Source organism: Gossypium arboreum, chromosome 13 (genome assembly GCF_025698485.1).
Source record: "Gossypium arboreum isolate Shixiya-1 chromosome 13, ASM2569848v2, whole genome shotgun sequence".
NCBI lineage: Eukaryota > Viridiplantae > Streptophyta > Magnoliopsida > Malvales > Malvaceae > Gossypium > Gossypium arboreum.
Genome location: NC_069082.1, coordinates 29,668,134 through 29,686,834, shown reverse-complemented (window position 1 = coordinate 29,686,834; position 18,701 = coordinate 29,668,134). Strand labels below are relative to the sequence as shown.

General features: G+C 36.3%; 1 protein-coding gene across 2 annotated transcripts; it reads left to right on the top strand.

Moving 5' to 3' along the window:
* Window positions 1-16,175: 16,175 nt before the first annotated feature.
* LOC108461820 (UDP-glucose 6-dehydrogenase 5) lies at window positions 16,176-18,386 on the top strand. 2 transcript variants are annotated; one of them, XM_017761770.2, is made up of 2 exons: window positions 16,176-16,323; window positions 16,723-18,386. In XM_017761770.2, exons 1-2 carry the CDS (start codon window positions 16,246-16,248, stop codon window positions 18,184-18,186), a joined length of 1,542 nt encoding a protein of 513 aa, XP_017617259.1. In that variant the 5' UTR covers window positions 16,176-16,245; the 3' UTR covers window positions 18,187-18,386. The 2 variants fall into 2 exon arrangements, with proteins under 2 accessions (XP_017617259.1, XP_017617260.1); XM_017761771.2 differs by having other exon boundaries at window positions 16,234-16,465.
* The last annotated feature ends 315 nt before the right edge of the window (window positions 18,387-18,701 follow it).

Sequence of the window (18,701 nt, the reverse complement as noted above, 5' to 3'; positions counted from 1 at the left end):
ATTTTTACTGCAAGTAATGTAACACCCCGAACCCGAGACCATCTCCGGTGTCGGACACGAGGGGTTAACAAGCCAAATCCACATATTGCACCCACCAATTTGACATTTCCAGACAGGCTGGAAATCTGCGTCACTGTCGCCTTAAAAATCATATCTCGAGTTTCAAAACTTGGAAACTGATTCCGTAAATTTTCCCTGAATTTAGACTCATATATCCATCCATGGATTTATTTTTAGAATTTTTGGTCGGGCCAATTGGTACAGTTTATTAGTAAAAGTCACCCATGTTACAGGGATTGACTGCTCTGACCTTCGCGCGTTACAACTTGAATATCTCCCTGTACAGGGCTTTAATACTGGTGCCGTTTGTTTCTAATGAAACTAGACTCAAAATGGAATCTGCACATATAAGGCATGACTTCTAATTCTTTCTGGATAATTTATAGTAAATTTTTAAAGTCGCGACAGGGGACCCAGAAACCGTTCTGGCCCTGTCTCACAATAGCTTTAATATCTCTTAACATGTAACTCCTATGACCGTTTCGTTTCTTCCATATGAAAGTAGACTCATCAAGGTTCATTTACATAACTTATTCACTATTTAATACCATTCCTACAAATTTTGGTGATTTTTCAAAACCACACCACTGCTGCTGCCAGCATCTGTTTTCAAGGTAACCATTACCTATTTCATGATTTCCACGATTCAATTGGCCCTTTTTGCATACATAGCACAAAGTGTGATCACGATTAACCATTCCAATGGCTAATCTTTTCAAACAATTCCATACCCCATAATGATCATCATACAAACGATTATAGAATCATACTAAAAACGTATATAAGCCATTTTCGCATGGCTATCCAAGCTTACACAAAACCGAAAGGTACATGACCTTCAACAATAGGGTAGTCCTATACATGCCATTTCAAAGTTCAACCAAAATTATACCAAAATGGAGGCTTTGATAGTGTAGATGACTTCGACTTTAATGATCCCGAATCCGATCGCTAACGAGCAAAATCTATAAAACAGAGAGCCAAAGCAGCGGGTAAGCATTTTTTATGCTTAGTAAGTCTCAAGCAATAAAATCAGCTTTAACTAAAGCATTACATTCACATAGCCAAATGAATCATTTCATTAATACACATTCACATAATCATACTTACTTCACACTTCATCATTATACACTTTCACAAGATATCAACCAATTCAATAGCTGAAAACTCGTTAGTCGATTGAGCGAATGTTACTCAAACATATCGACTTTTCCAATGCACATATAAACATACCTTAGTCTTTGGGCTTTTCGAGCGTACTAATTAAATTTATTACAGCAACCAACTCTCACCTCCAGCCCAAGCTTCTTCGAAATACAACCGGATATAACCACATGCACGAATGCCTTCGGGTCTTAGCCCGGATAGAACGACTTGCACAAATGCCTTCGGGTATTAGCCCGGATTTAACAACTTGCACGAATGCCTTGGTCTTAGCCGGATGTAGTCGCTAGCACAATTGCCTTCGGTCTTAACCGGATATAATTACTAGCATAAATGTCTTGGGACTTAGCCGGATATCATTCAATTGCTCATGCACACATATACATCAATAATCATTACACATCCATATTTCATTTTCGTTACTAAGGCTCAAACACAAACATATCACTAGCATAATCGCCTTCGGGACTTAGCCCGGGTATCATTCAAATACTCATACACACATAAATCAATAATCATTACACATCCATATTTCATTTCACATAATTCGAGTAGGGTCATTTCTTGAGGACTTACCTCGGATGTCGTCGGACGGCTTCAACGGCTATTCGACCACTTTTTCCTTCCCTTTATCGGATTTAACTCCCCTTTGCTCTTGAGCTTAGTTCAAGCTCAAGTGACCGAATGCTAACTCTTCCCTTTTCTTCTTGAAGGATCGGCTAAGCTAGGAGGAAGATGAACCAAACTTTTTTTTTTCTTTGCTCAATACACGGCAATGGGGAGGGGGCAACCACACATACCCATTTTTTTTTTCTTTTCTTCCTACTAACACCAATATAATAACCATTCTAACATCAACCATTAGCAAAACATGTTGGAAACATGTTCCCTTTGCCCATAATTTGTCATGGCCGGCCACTAACCTTAGGAAATGGGATAATTGACATGCAACTCCATTTATTTCACTTCATGCATTATTAGGCCACTTAAAAATTCACCTATCACATTTTCAAGTCCTAACACATGGGTCCTTTCTTATAAATTAGCACCTAATTAATAAAAATCAAGACACGAAATATTTACGCATACAAATTCCACATACAATAAGCACAGAATATAACACCTAATTATTCTTGTGACTCGGTTTTGTGGTCCCGAAACCACTCTCCGACTAGGGTCACATTAGGGGTGTCACAACTCTCCCCCACTTAGGAGATTTTTGTCCCCGAAAATCTTACCGGTAAATAGGTTTGGGTATCGTTCTTTCATAGAGTTCTCGGGTTCCCAAGTAGCTTCTTCTATCCCGTGTTTGAGCCATAACACTTTTACTAACGGAACCCTTTTGTTTCGCAACTCCTTCACTTCACGAGCTAGGATACGAATCGGTTCTTCTTCATAACTCATATCGGCTTGAATTTCAACCTCTGATGGACTAATCACGTGCGATGGATCAAATCTATAGCGTCGAAGCATCGAAACATGAAAGACATCGTGAATCTTTTCGAGTTCGAGGGCAAAATCGACGATATGCCACCGGACCGACTTCGCCGGATATCTCATATGGCCCAATGAACCTCGGGCTCAACTTGCCTTTACTGGTAGAATCGAGTATCTTTTCCAAGGTGAAACCTTGAGAAACACTTTATCTCCCACGATGCTCGATGTCTTTACGCTTGGATCCGCGTCGACTTCGACGATCGGAGGCTATCTTCAGACTTTCACGGATTACTTTCACTTTCATTCAAGATCTCTAATCAAATCCACCCGAAAATTTTGCTTTCACCGAGCTCGGTCAAAACAATGGTGTACGGCATTTACGACCGTACAAAGCCTCGTAGGTGCCATCTTAATACTTGATTGAAAGTTTGTTGTTGTAGCGAATTCAATCAACGGCAAATACCGTTCCCATGAACCACTGAACTCGAGGATGCAACATCTCAACATATCCTCAAGTATCTGAATTATCCGCTCGGATTGACCATCGGTTTAGGGGTGAAAGGCGGTGCTGAAATGCAACTTGGTACCCAAAGCTTCTTGCAACTTTTTCCAAAATCGCGAGGTAAATCTCGGATCTCTATCCGACACGATGGAAATAGGCACACCGTGCAATCTCACAATCTGAGAAACGTACAGTTCGGCTAGTTTGTCCATTGAAAAGTCCGTACGTACGGGGACAAAGTGAGCCGACTTAGTCAATCTATCTACAACGACCCAAATCGCATCCTTCTTACTCACCGACAATGGCAGTCCGGATACGAAGTCCATTGTGACTCGATCCCATTTCCACTCGGGTATCGTGATCGGCTGAAGTAATCCTGAAGGCACTTGATGTTCCGCTTTCACTTGTTGACATATTAAACACCTCGAAACAAAGTCGGAGATGTCTCGTTTCATACCATGCCACCAAAATCGACGTTTCAAATCGTTGTACATCTTCGTACTCCCCGGGTGGATCGCCATTCGGCTACAATGGGCTTCGTTCAGTATTATCGAAATAAGTTTCAATTTTTGGAACACAGACGACTCTGAACCTCAAACAATCGTCATCATCGATCCGAAACTCCGATTCCTTGTTCGAACACACTCGCCCGTTTGCAACCAACTCATCGTCGACCTTTTGAGCTTCACAAATTTGATGCATCAATAATGGTTTGGCTTTCAATTCAACTACTAACACGTTGTCGGATCGAACGGACATGTGCACATTCATCGCTCGTAAAGCGAATAATGATTTACGACTCAAGGCATCCGCAACCACATTCGCCTTTCCCGGGTGATAGTCAATGACCAGCTCATAATCCTTTAACAACTCGAGCCAACGTCTTTGTCGCAAATTTAAGTCTCTTTGGGTCATCAAATATTTGAGACTTTTGTGATCCGAATTCACATGGCACTTCTCACCAAATAAGTAATGTCGCCATATCTTTAAGGCGAATACGATGGAAGCCAATTCGAGATCATGGGTCGGATAATTTTTCTAATGTGGCTTTAATTGTCTCGACGCATAGGCCACAACTCGCCCTTCTTGCATCAATACGCAACCCAACCCAAGTAGGGATGCGTCACTATAAATGACAAACTCTTTGCTCGATTCGGGTTGCACTAGAATTGGGGCTTCAGTCAAATAAGTTTTCAGTTGATCGAAACCTTTCTGACATTTCTCCGTCCATTCGAACTTAACATCCTTTTGGAGTAGCCGTCATTGGCGTGGCTATCGTTGAGAAACCTTTACAAATCGTCGGTAATAACCTAAGCCCCAAAAAGCTCGAACCTCGGTAATATTTCTGGAGGCTTCCAATTAAGTATGGCTGAAATTTTGTTCCGGTCGACTCGAATACCCGATCACGAGATACCACATGCCCCAAGAAGCTAACCTCTCTTATCCGAACTCACACTTCTTGAACTTAGCATATAACGCTTATCCCGTAAAATTTGCAAAGCACTAACCTCGGTGTTCAAAGATGTTCGATCTCATTTCTTGAATAGACCAAGATGTCATCAATGAATACGACTACGAACCGATCCAAATATGGTGCGAAGATCCGATTCATCAAATCCATAAATCTGCGGGGCATTAGTAAGCCCAAACGGCATCACTAGGAACTCGTAGTGACCATATCTCGCTCAAGGCGATGTTAGGTACGTCCGAATCTCGAATTCGCAATTGATAATAGCCCGATCTCAAATCTATTTTCGAGAACACCGAGGCTCCTTCGTTGATCGAACAAATCGTCGTCTGTGATAGCGGATATTTGTTCTTTATCGTCGCTTTATTAAGTCGACGATAGTCGATCTACGACCTCATGGTTCCATCCTTCTTTTCACAAACAACACCGGCGCACCCAAAGGCGAAAAACTCGGGCGAGCAAAACCTCATCCACCAATTCTTGCAATCGAGCTTTCAACTCCTTTAATTCGTTGGTGCCATACGATCACGGAGCTATTGAAATTGGAGTGGTACGGTACCAATTCGATGCCAAACTCTATTTCGAACAGTGGTAAACCCGCAATTCTTGAGGAAAACATCCGGTATTCACAAACCAGCGCAGCGATTCGGGTTTCTTTTCGACTCCTTGTCATCGAGCACATACGCAAAAGTACGCTTTGCACCCTTTTCTTACATATTTCCGGGCCAACATTGCGATATTACGGTGGCAACCCTTTAAGTCCGTAGACTCAACCCGAATTATCTCGTTATTCGCGCACCTCAAATCGATAGTCTTGCTTTTGCAATTTACAACCGCATCGTGCATGGTCAACCAATCCAAACCAAGAATAACGTCGAATTCATCGAGCGGCAAAAGCATCAAGTCCGCGGAAAACAAGAACCTCGAAATACTAGGGGACTTTTCTTGCACACTTTGTTGACAAGCACGTAATGACCCAAGGGTTTGACACCGAATTACAAACTCGAGAGACTCAATAGGCAAAGTCTTCTTTGGATGCTAAGGTTTCACATATATAAGAATGAGTAGAACCGGGGTCAATCAAAGCAATCACATTAGTATCGAAAAGAGTGAAAGTACCGGTAATAACATCCGGTGAGGCAAGATCCTCGGCGTCTGGCGTATGGCATAAGTCCTAGCAGAGCACGAGCCTCGGATCGATGGTAGCATCTCTAGATCCTCTCGACCGCCACTAACATTGCCCATATTTCTAGGTGGCCTACTTGACGATGGTAGCACCGGGTTTCCACTTTGACTTACATTTTGTTCGAGCAACCTCGGGCAATCCTTGATAAAGTGGTCGGCCGATCCACACTTATAGCGAGGCGATCACGGAACCTCTGACTCCCGAATGCCATTTGCCACAATGCGACCTCCGCTCTCTCTCGCGATCATTTCCACCATCGCGATCGAAGTGACTCGTGTGGTCACAGAGGGTCGATCGCGAACTCGTCTAGAAAAGCCCGGCGCCTCTAGACCGGCTCACATCATCTCGAAATCTCTTGATGCTGTTGAAGAGACTTTCCGAGGACCTTTTCAAATTCTCCGGTTCCCACATCAACTTTTTGTTTCTCCTTTCTAAGCTCTTGACTTTACAAGCTCGCTCAACAAGTACTCTGAACGCTCGTATTTCGAGAATGCCAACGAACATTCTTATATTATCATTCAGCCCATCCTCGAAGCATTTACACATAATAGCTTCGGACGAAATGCATTCTCGTGCGTACCGGCTAAGCCTCACAAATTTTCGTTCGTAGTCGATGGCGACATAGAGCCTTGCTTAAGATCAAGAAATTCCTTCGCTTTTGGTCGATGAATCTCGATGATATACTTTTTGAACTCGGTTTGAAAGAATTCCCAAGTCACTTGCTCTCTAGGCACCACAGAAGTCAGAGTACTCCACCAATAGTAGGCGGAATCGCGTAGCAAGGAGATGGTACACTTTAAGCACTCATCGGGTGTACAAGATAGTCATCGAGCACCCGGATAGTGTTGTCCAACCAAAATTCAGCTTGCTCGGCATCGTCGCTATCCGTAGCCTTGGCCCCATGTTTACGAATTCTGTCGACTGGGGGCTTACTTGACCTTATTTGGTCAATTACCGGAGGTATTGTAGGTGCGGGGGTTACATTAGTCAGGAATGGAGGTTGTGGAACAGCCGTGTTAGTTCGAATGTATTGGTTGAACCAATCATTCATCACACTATAAAAGGCTTGCCTAGCCTCATCATTCAGATTGCTGGCCATAGGTTGAGAGTCCGCCGGCGCTGTCCCTTGCGCGGGAGCAGGTGCCACACTCTCCACATCATCAACTATTGCTCGGTTGGGATCGGGATCCATTGCTATAAACAAACACAAATTCAGATTGTCAGAAATCACCACACTATCAATTTATCACTATATGGCATGTATAGCTAGACCCCAAACATATCACGGTAGTCCTAGAATCGACTAAACCGTAGCTCTGATACCAATAAAATTGTAACACCCCGAACCCGAGACCATCGCGGTTATCGGACACGAGGGTTAACAAGCCAAATCCACATATTGCACCCACCAATTTGACATTTCCAGACAGGCTGGAAATCTGCGTCACTGTCGCCTTAAAAATCATATCTCGAGTTTCAAAACTCAGAAACTGATTCCGTAAATTTTCCCTAAATTTAGACTCATATATCCATCCATGGATTTATTTTTAGAATTTTTGGTCGGGTCAATTGGTACAGTTTATTAGTAAAAGTCACCCATGTTACAGGGATCGACTGCTCTGACCTTCGCGCGTTACAACTTGAATATCTCCCTGTACAGGGATTTAATACTGGTGCCGTTTGTTTCTAATGAAACTAGACTCAAAATGGAATCTTCACATATAAGGCATGACTTCTAATTCTTTCTGGATAATTTATAGTAAATTTTTAAAGTCGCGACAGGGGACCCAGAAACCGTTCTGGCCCTGTCTCACAATAGCTTTAATATCTCTTAACATGTAACTCCTATGACCGTTTCGTTTCTTCCATATGAAAGTAGACTCATCAAGGTTCATTTACATACTTATTCACTATTTAATACCATTCCTACAAATTTTGGTGATTTTTCAAAACCACACCACTGCTGCTGCCAGCATCTGTTTTCAAGGTAACCATTACCTATTTCATGATTTCCACGATTCAATTGGCCCTTTTTGCATACATTGCACAAAGTGTGATCACGATTAACCATTCCAATGGCTAATCTTTTCAAACAATTCCATACCCCATAATGATCATCATACAAACGATTATAGAATCATACTAAAAACGTATATAAGCCATTTTCGCATGGCTATCCAAGCTTACACAAAACCGAAAGGTACATGACCTTCAACAATAGGGTAGTCCTGTACATGCCATTTCAAAGTTCAACCAAAATTATACCAAAATGGAGGCTTTGATAGTGTAGATGACTTCGACTTTAATGATCCCGAATCCGATCGCTAACGAGCAAAATTTATAAAACAGAGAGCCAAAGCAACGGGGTAAGCATTTTTTTATGCTTAGTAAGTCTCAAGCAATAAAATCAGCTTTAACTAAAGCATTACATTCACATAGCCAAATGAATCATTTCATTAATACACATTCACATAATCATACTTACTTCACACTTCATCATTATACACTTTCACAAGATATCAATTCAATAGCTGAAAACTCGTTAGTCGATTGAGCGAATGTTACTCAAACATATCGACTTTTCCAATGCACATATAAACATACCTTAGTCTTTGGGCTTTTCGAGCGTACTAATTAAATTTATTACAGCAACCAACGCTCACCTCCAGCCCAAGCTTCTTCGGAATACAACCGGATATAACCACATGCACGAATGCCTTGGTCTTAGCCCGGATAGAACGACTTGCACAAATGCCTTGGTATTAGCCGGATTTAACAACTTGCACGAATGCCTTGGTCTTAGCCGGATGTAGTCGCTAGCACAATTGCCTTGGTCTTAACCGGATATAATTACTAGCATAAATGTCTTGGGACTTAGCCGGATATCATTCAATTGCTCATGCACACATATACATCAATAATCATTACACATCCATATTTCATTTTCGTTACTAAGGCTCAAACACAAACATATCACTAGCATAATCGCCTTGGGACTTAGCCCGGTATCATTCAAATACTCATACACACATAAATCAATAATCATTACACATCCATATTTCATTTCACATAATTGAGTAGGGTCATTTCTTGAGGACTTACCTCGGATGTCGTCGGACGGCTTCAACGGCTATTCGACCACTTTTCCTTCCCTTTATCGGATTTAACTCCCTTTGCTCTTGAGCTTAGTTCAAGCTCAAGTGACCGAATGCTAACTCTTCCCTTTTCTTCTTGAAGGATCGGCTAAGCTAGGAGGAAGATGAACCAAACTTTTTTTCTTTGCTCAATACACGGCAATGGGGAGGGGCAACCACACATACCCATTTTTTTTCTTTTCTTCCTACTAACACCAATATAATAACCATTCTAACATCAACCATTAGCAAAACATGTTGGAAACATGTTCCTTTGCCCATAATTTGTCATGGCGCCACTAACCTTAGGAAATGGGATAATTGACATGCAACTCCATTTATTTCACTTCATGCATTATTAGGCCACTTAAAAATTCACCTATCACATTTTCAAGTCCTAACACATGGGTCCTTTCTTATAAATTAGCACCTAATTAATAAAAATCAAGACGCGAAATATTTACGCATACAAATTCCACATACAATAAGCACAAAATATAACACCTAATTATTCTTGTGACTCGGTTTTGTGGTCCCGAAACCACTCTCCGACTAGGGTCACATTAGGGGTGTCACAAGTAAGTTCAATTCTTGATTATTTCTTGAAAGTTTTGTGTTTTTGTGACTTTTACAACTAGGTCCATTTGTTGAATTCATTAGTTCTTGATTCTATGAAAGAAATTGAAAGTTTCTATGAATATGTGCTGGAAGTATATGATGATTTGATATAGAATTAGAGCTTTAAATTGTTTATATGCTGATTTTATTGAAAGAATTGAATAGAAAGTGAATGTTTGGGACCTAAATTGTAAAAGAGTTTGAAGTTAGAGTTTTATGTGGAAATTCTGAATTTCAATAGTTATTAAATAACTTATAATGTCTAGGAAAAGTATTAATTGAGAAAATTAGTTTAATTGAGGGGTTAATTAAGTAAGAATTGAATTGTATGAACTGTGAAATTTGGGGCAAAATGAAAATCAACATTTTGCACTAAAACAGTTTTAGACAGCAGCAATAGTCTAACTTTGAAAAATCTCCAAAAATTGTAGAAATCTAATTATAGGATGAATAAAATATTAAATTAAAGCTTATTGAGTCTAGTTTCTTATAGAAGAAACGGAGTAAGTAATGGAATTGTAAATCATGAGATATAATAAGTTTTGTGAGACAATGTCAGAATGATTTCGGGTTCCCCTATTCTGACTTTGGAAAATCATAAAAAATTGGATAAAAATAATTAAGGGATTAAATTTATATGTTTAAAATCCTTAAAGAGTCTATTTTCAATAAAAATAAGCGAGAACATCATCCGAATCTCGTACGATGAGATAATTAATTCTTAGTGAAGAAGGGTCGGAACTGTCAGACAGCAGAACAAGGGAAACTTTAAAGAATAAACTGTACTTATTGGATAAACAAAAAATTTTGAAAATTTTATAGTAATAAGATAAGTAAGTCTAGTTTCAGGGAAAATTAGCGGATCTTAATTTCGAGTTCTGTAGCTTAAGATATAAATAATTTAGTGACTATGACGCAAATGGACAGTTTTGAATATACATAAGTAAATAGTGAAATTATTGATAATGTTACTTGTTGCATGTTATATAAATTAAGGATGTGGAATGGAGAGGAGGAGGAGGAAAATATGTATGAATATTCAGCTAGCATGGCTAATTTGTATGTTTTAGGCTCATGGACTAAACTGAATAAAAGTAAAATTTTATGGGCAATTTTGTAAAAAAATGTTAGAAATGACCAATTTGCATGAAATGAATTATTTTATTATTTAAATTACAAAATTGAATGAAATTATTAATTTAGCTCAAGATCGTGGAAAAACATGTTTTAAGGATTAAATTGAAAAGTGTTGAAATTATGAAAAATTCGACATTTTATAGAATTCATAGGTTGTTATCAATTTGTGTGAGAATAACGGTGGAAATAAGGATTAAATTGCAATAATTTTATTTTATTTTAACCTAGGATGAAATCGTCATTAATTAAAAGTTTAGGGGTAAAATGATAATTTTGTTTAGAGCATTAGTTGAATGTATTATAACACGAAATAAATGAAAACGACGATCAAATTTCTTTATAAAGATCCGGATGACTTGAATACGAGACTTGAACGTGGAAAAGAAAAGATATCGGATTAATGAAATATCTGATAAATGAATCGGTAACTCCGGTAATGCTCCGTAACTCTATTCCGGTGACGGATTCGGGTTAGGGGCGTTACAAAATTGGATGGAAATCTTCAGTCTTGATGTAGATCCTCCTTCTGAGCTGATCCTGATGGCTGTTCTTGAGTGTTTTCTACCTTCTATTCTCTGTGTCCCCTTCAATCCTCTTCTAGGGTGTTTATATAGACCTTAAAATGCCTCAAAACCCTCAAAATTAGCCTTTTCTGAGTAGAATTAGACTTGGGCTCGACAGGGACACGGCCGTGTGCCACGCCCGTGTTAAGGTCCTTAGGCCGTGTACAATTCTAACTTGGTTTTTAGTCGACACGCCAGGACACACGAGGGTGTGGCCTGCCCGTGTGCCTCACACGGGCGTGTGGTTTACCCGTGTGGAAGTGCCTGAGCCGTGTGAAACACTGAATTAGGTCCATTTTGTCTGTTTTTGGCCCATTTCTTGCTCTTTTTGCCTTCCTATGCTCGCCTAAGTATAAAACATGAATTTAAAGGATTAGGAGCATCGAATTCAATGAAACTAAGGAAAAATCGTCCATAAATATGTTAAACATGGGGTAAAAAAATATGTATATATTATGGTTTATCATAAACTGAATTCGTAAATAATTATTAGGAATATTTGTGAGTCTAGTAGTGTGTTTAATTAGGCTTTAATTAAGTGAAATTAGCTTAATTTAGAGTAATTAGTGAAAAAGGCTAAATTGAATAAGGGTAAAAGTTGAATTATAGATTAAAAGAAAATATAAAGGATCAAAATGAAAATTATGCCATAAGTAAAAGGTGAGGCGGCAAAGATTAAACAAAAATCTAAGATTTTTTTGTTGGAATATAATTATGTAAATAAATTATTTTAGTTATAAAATTATATTAATTAATTTAAGATAATTATATCATAAGATTTTTATATGTTAGATAGAGTATGATTATGACAAGCGTAAGGTGATAAAAATATACATATGTAATGGTAATATTTATACAATTGTAATATTTTATTTAAATTAGTAGATATTTATTATTTATTATTATTAAAATTAAGAGATATTTATCAATTAAATAATTATAAAATAAGATTTTATGTGATAATTAAATAAAATTATGACAAATGTAGGGTGATGATATTGGACAAATATAAAACATGTGTGTGTACAATTGTTATATATATATATATATTTGCTATTAAATATAATATAAATTAAATAAAGTAAAAAAATAAAGCATAAAATAAATAGAAACAAAACAAAAGAAAAAGGAAAGAAAGCATAGAAGCATTCAAAAGCTATAGGAAGAAAGAAGAAAAGAAAAATTAAAGGAAAAACTAGGGTTTGGAAGCTTAAAATTTTAATTTGCTAATAAAGAATTTGAGGTATCGGCACAAAAAAGGAAGGAGAAGGTCGTCGAGGAGTAACTGCGAAATTCGGGTTTGTATTACTATAATTCAAATTATTTATTTATTCATTAAATGTTAAATTAATTTATGTATATGGTAAGTAAATTATAAGGTAAGTATTAGCATTGAATTGCATGAAATTAAATTGAATTGTGATTATATGTGAATAATTGAAATGCATATTGAATTGAGAAAGTGCATTGAATTATGAATATGTGAATTGAAAATTGATTGAAAAGTGAAAAATGATTGAATTGAAAATGTGAGAAATTGTGACTGAATTGAGATTTATATGTGATTCGGAAACCTTATTAACTAGTCAAGCTGAGTCGGATATAATTGGCATGCCATAGGATTTGGAAGAGTATGGGATTTATCGGCTTTGCCGATCAGGCACTTTATGTGTTGTATATCAGGCACTTTATGTGTCGTATTTCAGGCACCTCGTGTGTCGTTTCAAGCACTTATGTGTCGTATACTGATTAGATATTATGTATCGTTTTAGGAACAATGTACTGTACTGGTGTGTTTGGGTTGGAATCCGTGAATCCGTCAAAGTCCGGGTTTGTTAATAGGATGAACAATTGAAATGAGAAATTTAAAATAAATTGATTGATTATATTATTGAAAATATTGAAAGAAATGAGAAAGTTGAATTATGTATTGAAATTGAGTTTGAAAATGAAAAGCATGAACCTAATGTTCATGAAGTGATTGAAATTGTACATGTGATACGTGATGGAAATTGAAGAATAGCTAAAAATTGTATTGTTATTGTTAATTAATGAAAGTTTAAGAATGAATTGATATTTGAGAAATTGGATAGTTACATGCATGATAATTATAATTCTTTATTGCTATTATAATTTGAATTATGGTAATACCACTGAGTAAGGAATACTCAATACGGTTATTATTTCGTGCGCAGTTGATAGGAGTCCATGTCGTCCCGACAAAGATCCGAACAATCCCGACTCCAGCATCAAGATTTTGGTGATGTTTTCTTCCTTTAAGTGAAATTGGCATGTACATAAGGATTACAATAGTTATTTTGGTATGTTATATAAATTTTGTTGTAAAGAAAGGTTTTTGGTGTTTTGATAATTAAATTAGTGAAATGGTAAAAATTGTTTATGGCATTGGTACTGTATTGAAATTGTTTGAATAGTTTTATAAGCTAATTAGAAATGATAATAGGGTTTTCATTAATTAAGTTGTTAAGTCAATATGTCAAGTATGATTTAAGTATATTTGAGTATATAAATGTATTGGTTGAAATACTAGAAATGGTTTGGTTGCTATTTGAAATTTACAGGGAAGATTAAATATTTATAAAGGGTTATATTGAATTTTCATTAATTAAAAAAATTATATGAACTTATGATTATATTATAGTATGTTTGTTATTTATTTAAGAATTATTTGTAAATTGTCCGATATGTCCGATAATGCCTCGTAACCCTATTCTAATGATGATTTAGAGTTAAATGGTGTTATATGAATTGATTGTTAGAGTACAGGGTTATGGTTGATTGCAGAAGAAAGAGAACTTTTTTTTAGAACTATAGATGGAAAGCAAGTGATTGTGACCGATGAAAAGTATAATGCACTGTCGAATGTGGCGTTTGTGATGAAGGCTTTTAAGATGGTAAAAAAAGGGATATGCTGCATTTCTTGTCTACATTTTAGATACCCGTGCGAAGAGTTCTGGAATTGAGAAGATACCAATAGTTTGACCACTACTATATATCTCCTAACCTACTTTGGCCGCAACAATTTCTATACACTTTCAATTTAATCAATACTTTTATTTAAAATTTTCCTATCTAAAAGTATTTTTAATTTCCAAATACTTTCTAATTTGATACTCAAAATTTCTATTTGTTCCATTTCAAAATTCTGCTCTAATTCCTAATCCATCACTGTACCTAACTTGAAATAAAATATGAATGTTACAATTTAATTTTTAATAGTTTATTATTAAAATGAGTTTTAAAACTCATGTTAATTTATCGTTAAAAATAATAAATTAAATATTATGGATTACTTTACATATATATTTGAATATTTTTCAATTATTGGAATATAAAATTTAAATTTTATAATTTTAAATGTTATTTTATACCATAATTTCAATTTTAATTTTTTTAAAATAACAACTTTAAAAATGTTTAGAAAATAATTTTTATTAAAACAATATTTTGTAATTTTTAAATATATTAATTACTTTTTAGTTTATGAAACTTGATTTACTTATTTACAAAAGAGAAGAGAATTTAGGAGAAAAAATTTGATTCAATTAGATAAGAAATATAAATAAAATATGTTTACTCTAATGTTTTTGTTTTTATTTTTATGATATTGTCATGTATAATGGTAATTTTATGTATAATATGAAAATTATAACAACTACAATTTTAAATCTATAAAATAATATTTAAAACAAATAAAATTTATTATTATCAATTACACATATTTATAATGTTTACAAAATTGTTTATTGAGTTGATATCACTCGTCAAAGTAGGTCTTACTTCAGTTAAGAAATTACCCAAAAAAATATATTTTTATAAAACAAATTATATAATTATAAGAGTATTTTATTTTTAATATATTTTATAAATAAAAAGTTTGTCCATAAATAAAGCAAGGACATGCTTTTATTATTTGATTCAAAACAATTTTAGTTACTATGCGAAATATATTTGTTACATCTTTTTATTTATTTTTAGTAATGGTTAACTGCACCAATCATCCTAAATTATTACTTAAATTTTAATTCCATCCCTAACCTTCAAAAAGTTTTAATTGAATTATTAAAGTATTAGTATTGTATATATGAACTCCTTTGTTAGCCTAGCCTTCAATATAGAAATCAATTGTTAATTTAAATCTAACGTGGAACTTATTTAAAACATATGAATCAAGCTGTAAATATGTAAGTACCTTTTGTATATACAATCAATCAAATGGTAAATTTAGGCATTACATGTTGGTTTTTATATAATGTGAAGCATATTTAAAATAAATTAGTCAAATTGTAAACATGCATGTACATATTGAATATATAGTTTGAATTTGATGTGTTAAAAGGAATGAAGTGTTAATATAGTTTAGTGATAAATCTCAAAATTATACACGGACTTTAATTTAATGTACAATTGTATACATGAACTATAATTTGGGGCAATTATACACGTGAAACTCTAATTGTGGTTCAAATGTATAATTGAAACTTTAATTTTGATTTAATCATACACATTTAAATAAATACATCAATTTATTTTTATATTGAATAAATATAATTATTTATATATGCAATATATGAACATAAAATGATGTCATATCAATAATTTATAAAAATTGGATCAAACTAAAATTTCATGTATAAAATTACACAAAATTAAAATTTATATTCACAATTGCACATTAAACCATAGTTCACGATAATTTTGAGATTTATCCTATAATTTAAGAAGACAATTTCTGTTTTTTATCATGTTAGTTACACACATGTTTATAATTTTAATTAATGATTTTGAGCAGACTGGATTGCTAAAATAATAAAACTTTGAGGATTGAGATAACAAATTTGAATTTCAGAACCACTTTTGATGATGAAACGGGAAGAGGTGATATGACTAAGTAAATACCAAAAGAATTTTAGTATAAAAAAAAATGTAATATTATTGGCCATGGAAATGATGAGATGCAAAATCACTTGAACGATGAGTTTGTTTTTCGGTACAAACTTGTAGGATCAGTTGAGTATATAAAGAGCGGAAAGGTTTGTTGAATCTCCTAATTCTTCGCCTGAAGAACTTTTCCTATTACTCTCCCTTCCTTATCTCTCTCCTTCTTCACCCCTCATTTCTTTCTTTTCTTCTTCATCTTCTTGCTTTTATCTTAATATCTCAAACCCCAGAAAGGTAATCTATTCTCCCACTTTCATTTTCCTTTTTGATTAATTGGTGGATACATTGTCGTTTTTCATTGTTTTACTGAAATTCTGGTTTCCTCTTAATTGGTTGCACTCTTTTAGCCTGTTACATGGTCTTTGTAGACGATAGATGTGATCTTTTTCTCACTATTTCATCAATGTTTGTCTTGTTTTTTCTTTTTGCTTTGAATTAAGCTAAAAAACCCAGATTTAGTTTAAATTCAACTTTTCTTTTTTTCCTTTTAGGATCAATTAATTTTGTCCAAAATGGTGAAAATTTGTTGCATCGGAGCTGGATACGTCGGCGGTCCGACCATGGCCGTCATTGCCCTGAAATGTCCCAACATTCAAGTAGCTGTCGTGGACATATCCACCGCTAGAATCAATGCCTGGAACAGTGATACACTCCCCATCTACGAGCCAGGTCTCGACGAGGTGGTCAAAAAATGCCGAGGCAAGAACCTGTCATTCAGTACCGATGTCGAGAAACATGTCGCTGAGTCCGACATAGTGTTTGTCTCCGTCAACACCCCGACGAAAACCCAAGGTCTCGGAGCTGGGAAAGCCGCCGATTTGACCTACTGGGAGAGCGCCGCTCGTATGATCGCTGATGTAGCGAAATCGAACAAGATCGTGGTCGAGAAATCGACGGTGCCCGTTAAAACAGCCGAGGCGATTGAGAAGATTTTGACCCACAATAGCAAAGGGATCAACTTTTCGATACTTTCGAACCCTGAATTCCTCGCTGAAGGCACTGCGATTAGTGATTTACTTAACCCTGATCGTGTTCTTATCGGTGGCAGGGAAACCCCAGAAGGTAAAAAGGCTATTGAAGCATTGAGGGATGTGTATGCACATTGGGTCCCGGTGGATCGTATCTTATGCACCAACCTGTGGTCTGCTGAACTTTCCAAGCTGGCTGCTAATGCGTTTTTGGCCCAGAGGATCTCGTCGGTTAACGCCATGTCGGCGTTATGCGAGGCGACCGGCGCCGATGTGAGCCAAGTGGCTCATGCTGTTGGGAAAGATACAAGGATAGGACCCAAGTTCTTGAATGCTAGTGTTGGTTTTGGTGGATCTTGCTTCCAAAAGGATATCCTCAACTTAGTTTACATATGTGAGTGCAATGGGCTCCCTGAGGTGGCCACTTACTGGAAACAAGTGATTAAGGTGAATGACTACCAGAAAACCCGGTTCGTAAACCGGATTGTGTCGTCGATGTTCAATACGGTGTCGGGGAAAAAGATCGCGGTGCTGGGATTCGCATTCAAGAAGGACACTGGGGACACGAGGGAAACCCCGGCGATCGATGTGTGCAAAGGGCTGATAGGGGACAAGGCCAAACTGAGCATATACGACCCACAAGTGAACCAAGACCAGATTCAGAGGGATCTTTCGATGAAGAAATTCGACTGGGACCATCCGGTCCATCTTCAGCCGATGAGCCCTACTTCGGTGAAGGACGTAAGTGTGGTTTGGGATGCATATACTGCAACCAAGGATGCTCATGGGATTTGCATTCTCACCGAGTGGGACGAGTTTAAAAACCTGGATTACCAGAAGATTTTCAATGACATGCAGAAGCCGGCCTTCGTGTTCGATGGCCGGAACGTCGTCGACGCAGAGAAGCTGCGGAAAATTGGATTCATCGTCTATTCCATTGGAAAGCCATTGGATGATTGGCTTAAGGACATGCCAGCTGTGGCTTAGAGATATTCTGAACCAAACTTGTTTCAAGGTTGGGCTACTCTAAATATATGTTTTTCCTATTGCATTTTATTTGCATCTAGTTTTAAGATTCTGTTACCTGAGACTGTGTTGTCTCTGGGATTGTCTTTTTAGCCGGTAGAATCTCTGATTTGTATTGGCTTTAATGTAATAAAATATTTACCACTCAGCAGTTTTTCAAATTTAGCCTAACTTAAAAAAGAGTTTAAAAAATTGTATAACAATGAATCAAATGAAACTTTACATAAACAGTGAAGAGTATTTCTTCTCAACTGCTGTAAAGAGATGTCCAAGACTTGCACGGAGATCATTATTGATATCCATGTGTTCATTTTAGATTTATTTATAGCCTAAATCTATCCATGGATACTGAAAATGAAGTAGCCTTCCCACTCGTAGGTAACCGGTTATGAATACTACCTTTTACCTAATTTAGGCAAAAAGTTTGATTTTAGTAACTTCAAAGTATTCTATTATTGAGATTTTTAAAATTTTAT

Excerpts from the sequence above, each read along its gene's own strand:
- LOC108461820 (XM_017761770.2), top strand. The coding sequence starts at position 16,246 with ATGCAAAATCACTTGAACGATGAGTTTGTTTTTCGGTACAAACTTGTA. Across the intron at positions 16,324-16,722 it reads AGTATATAAAGAGCGGAAAG|GATCAATTAATTTTGTCCAA; the intron begins GTTTGTTGAATC and ends TTTTCCTTTTAG.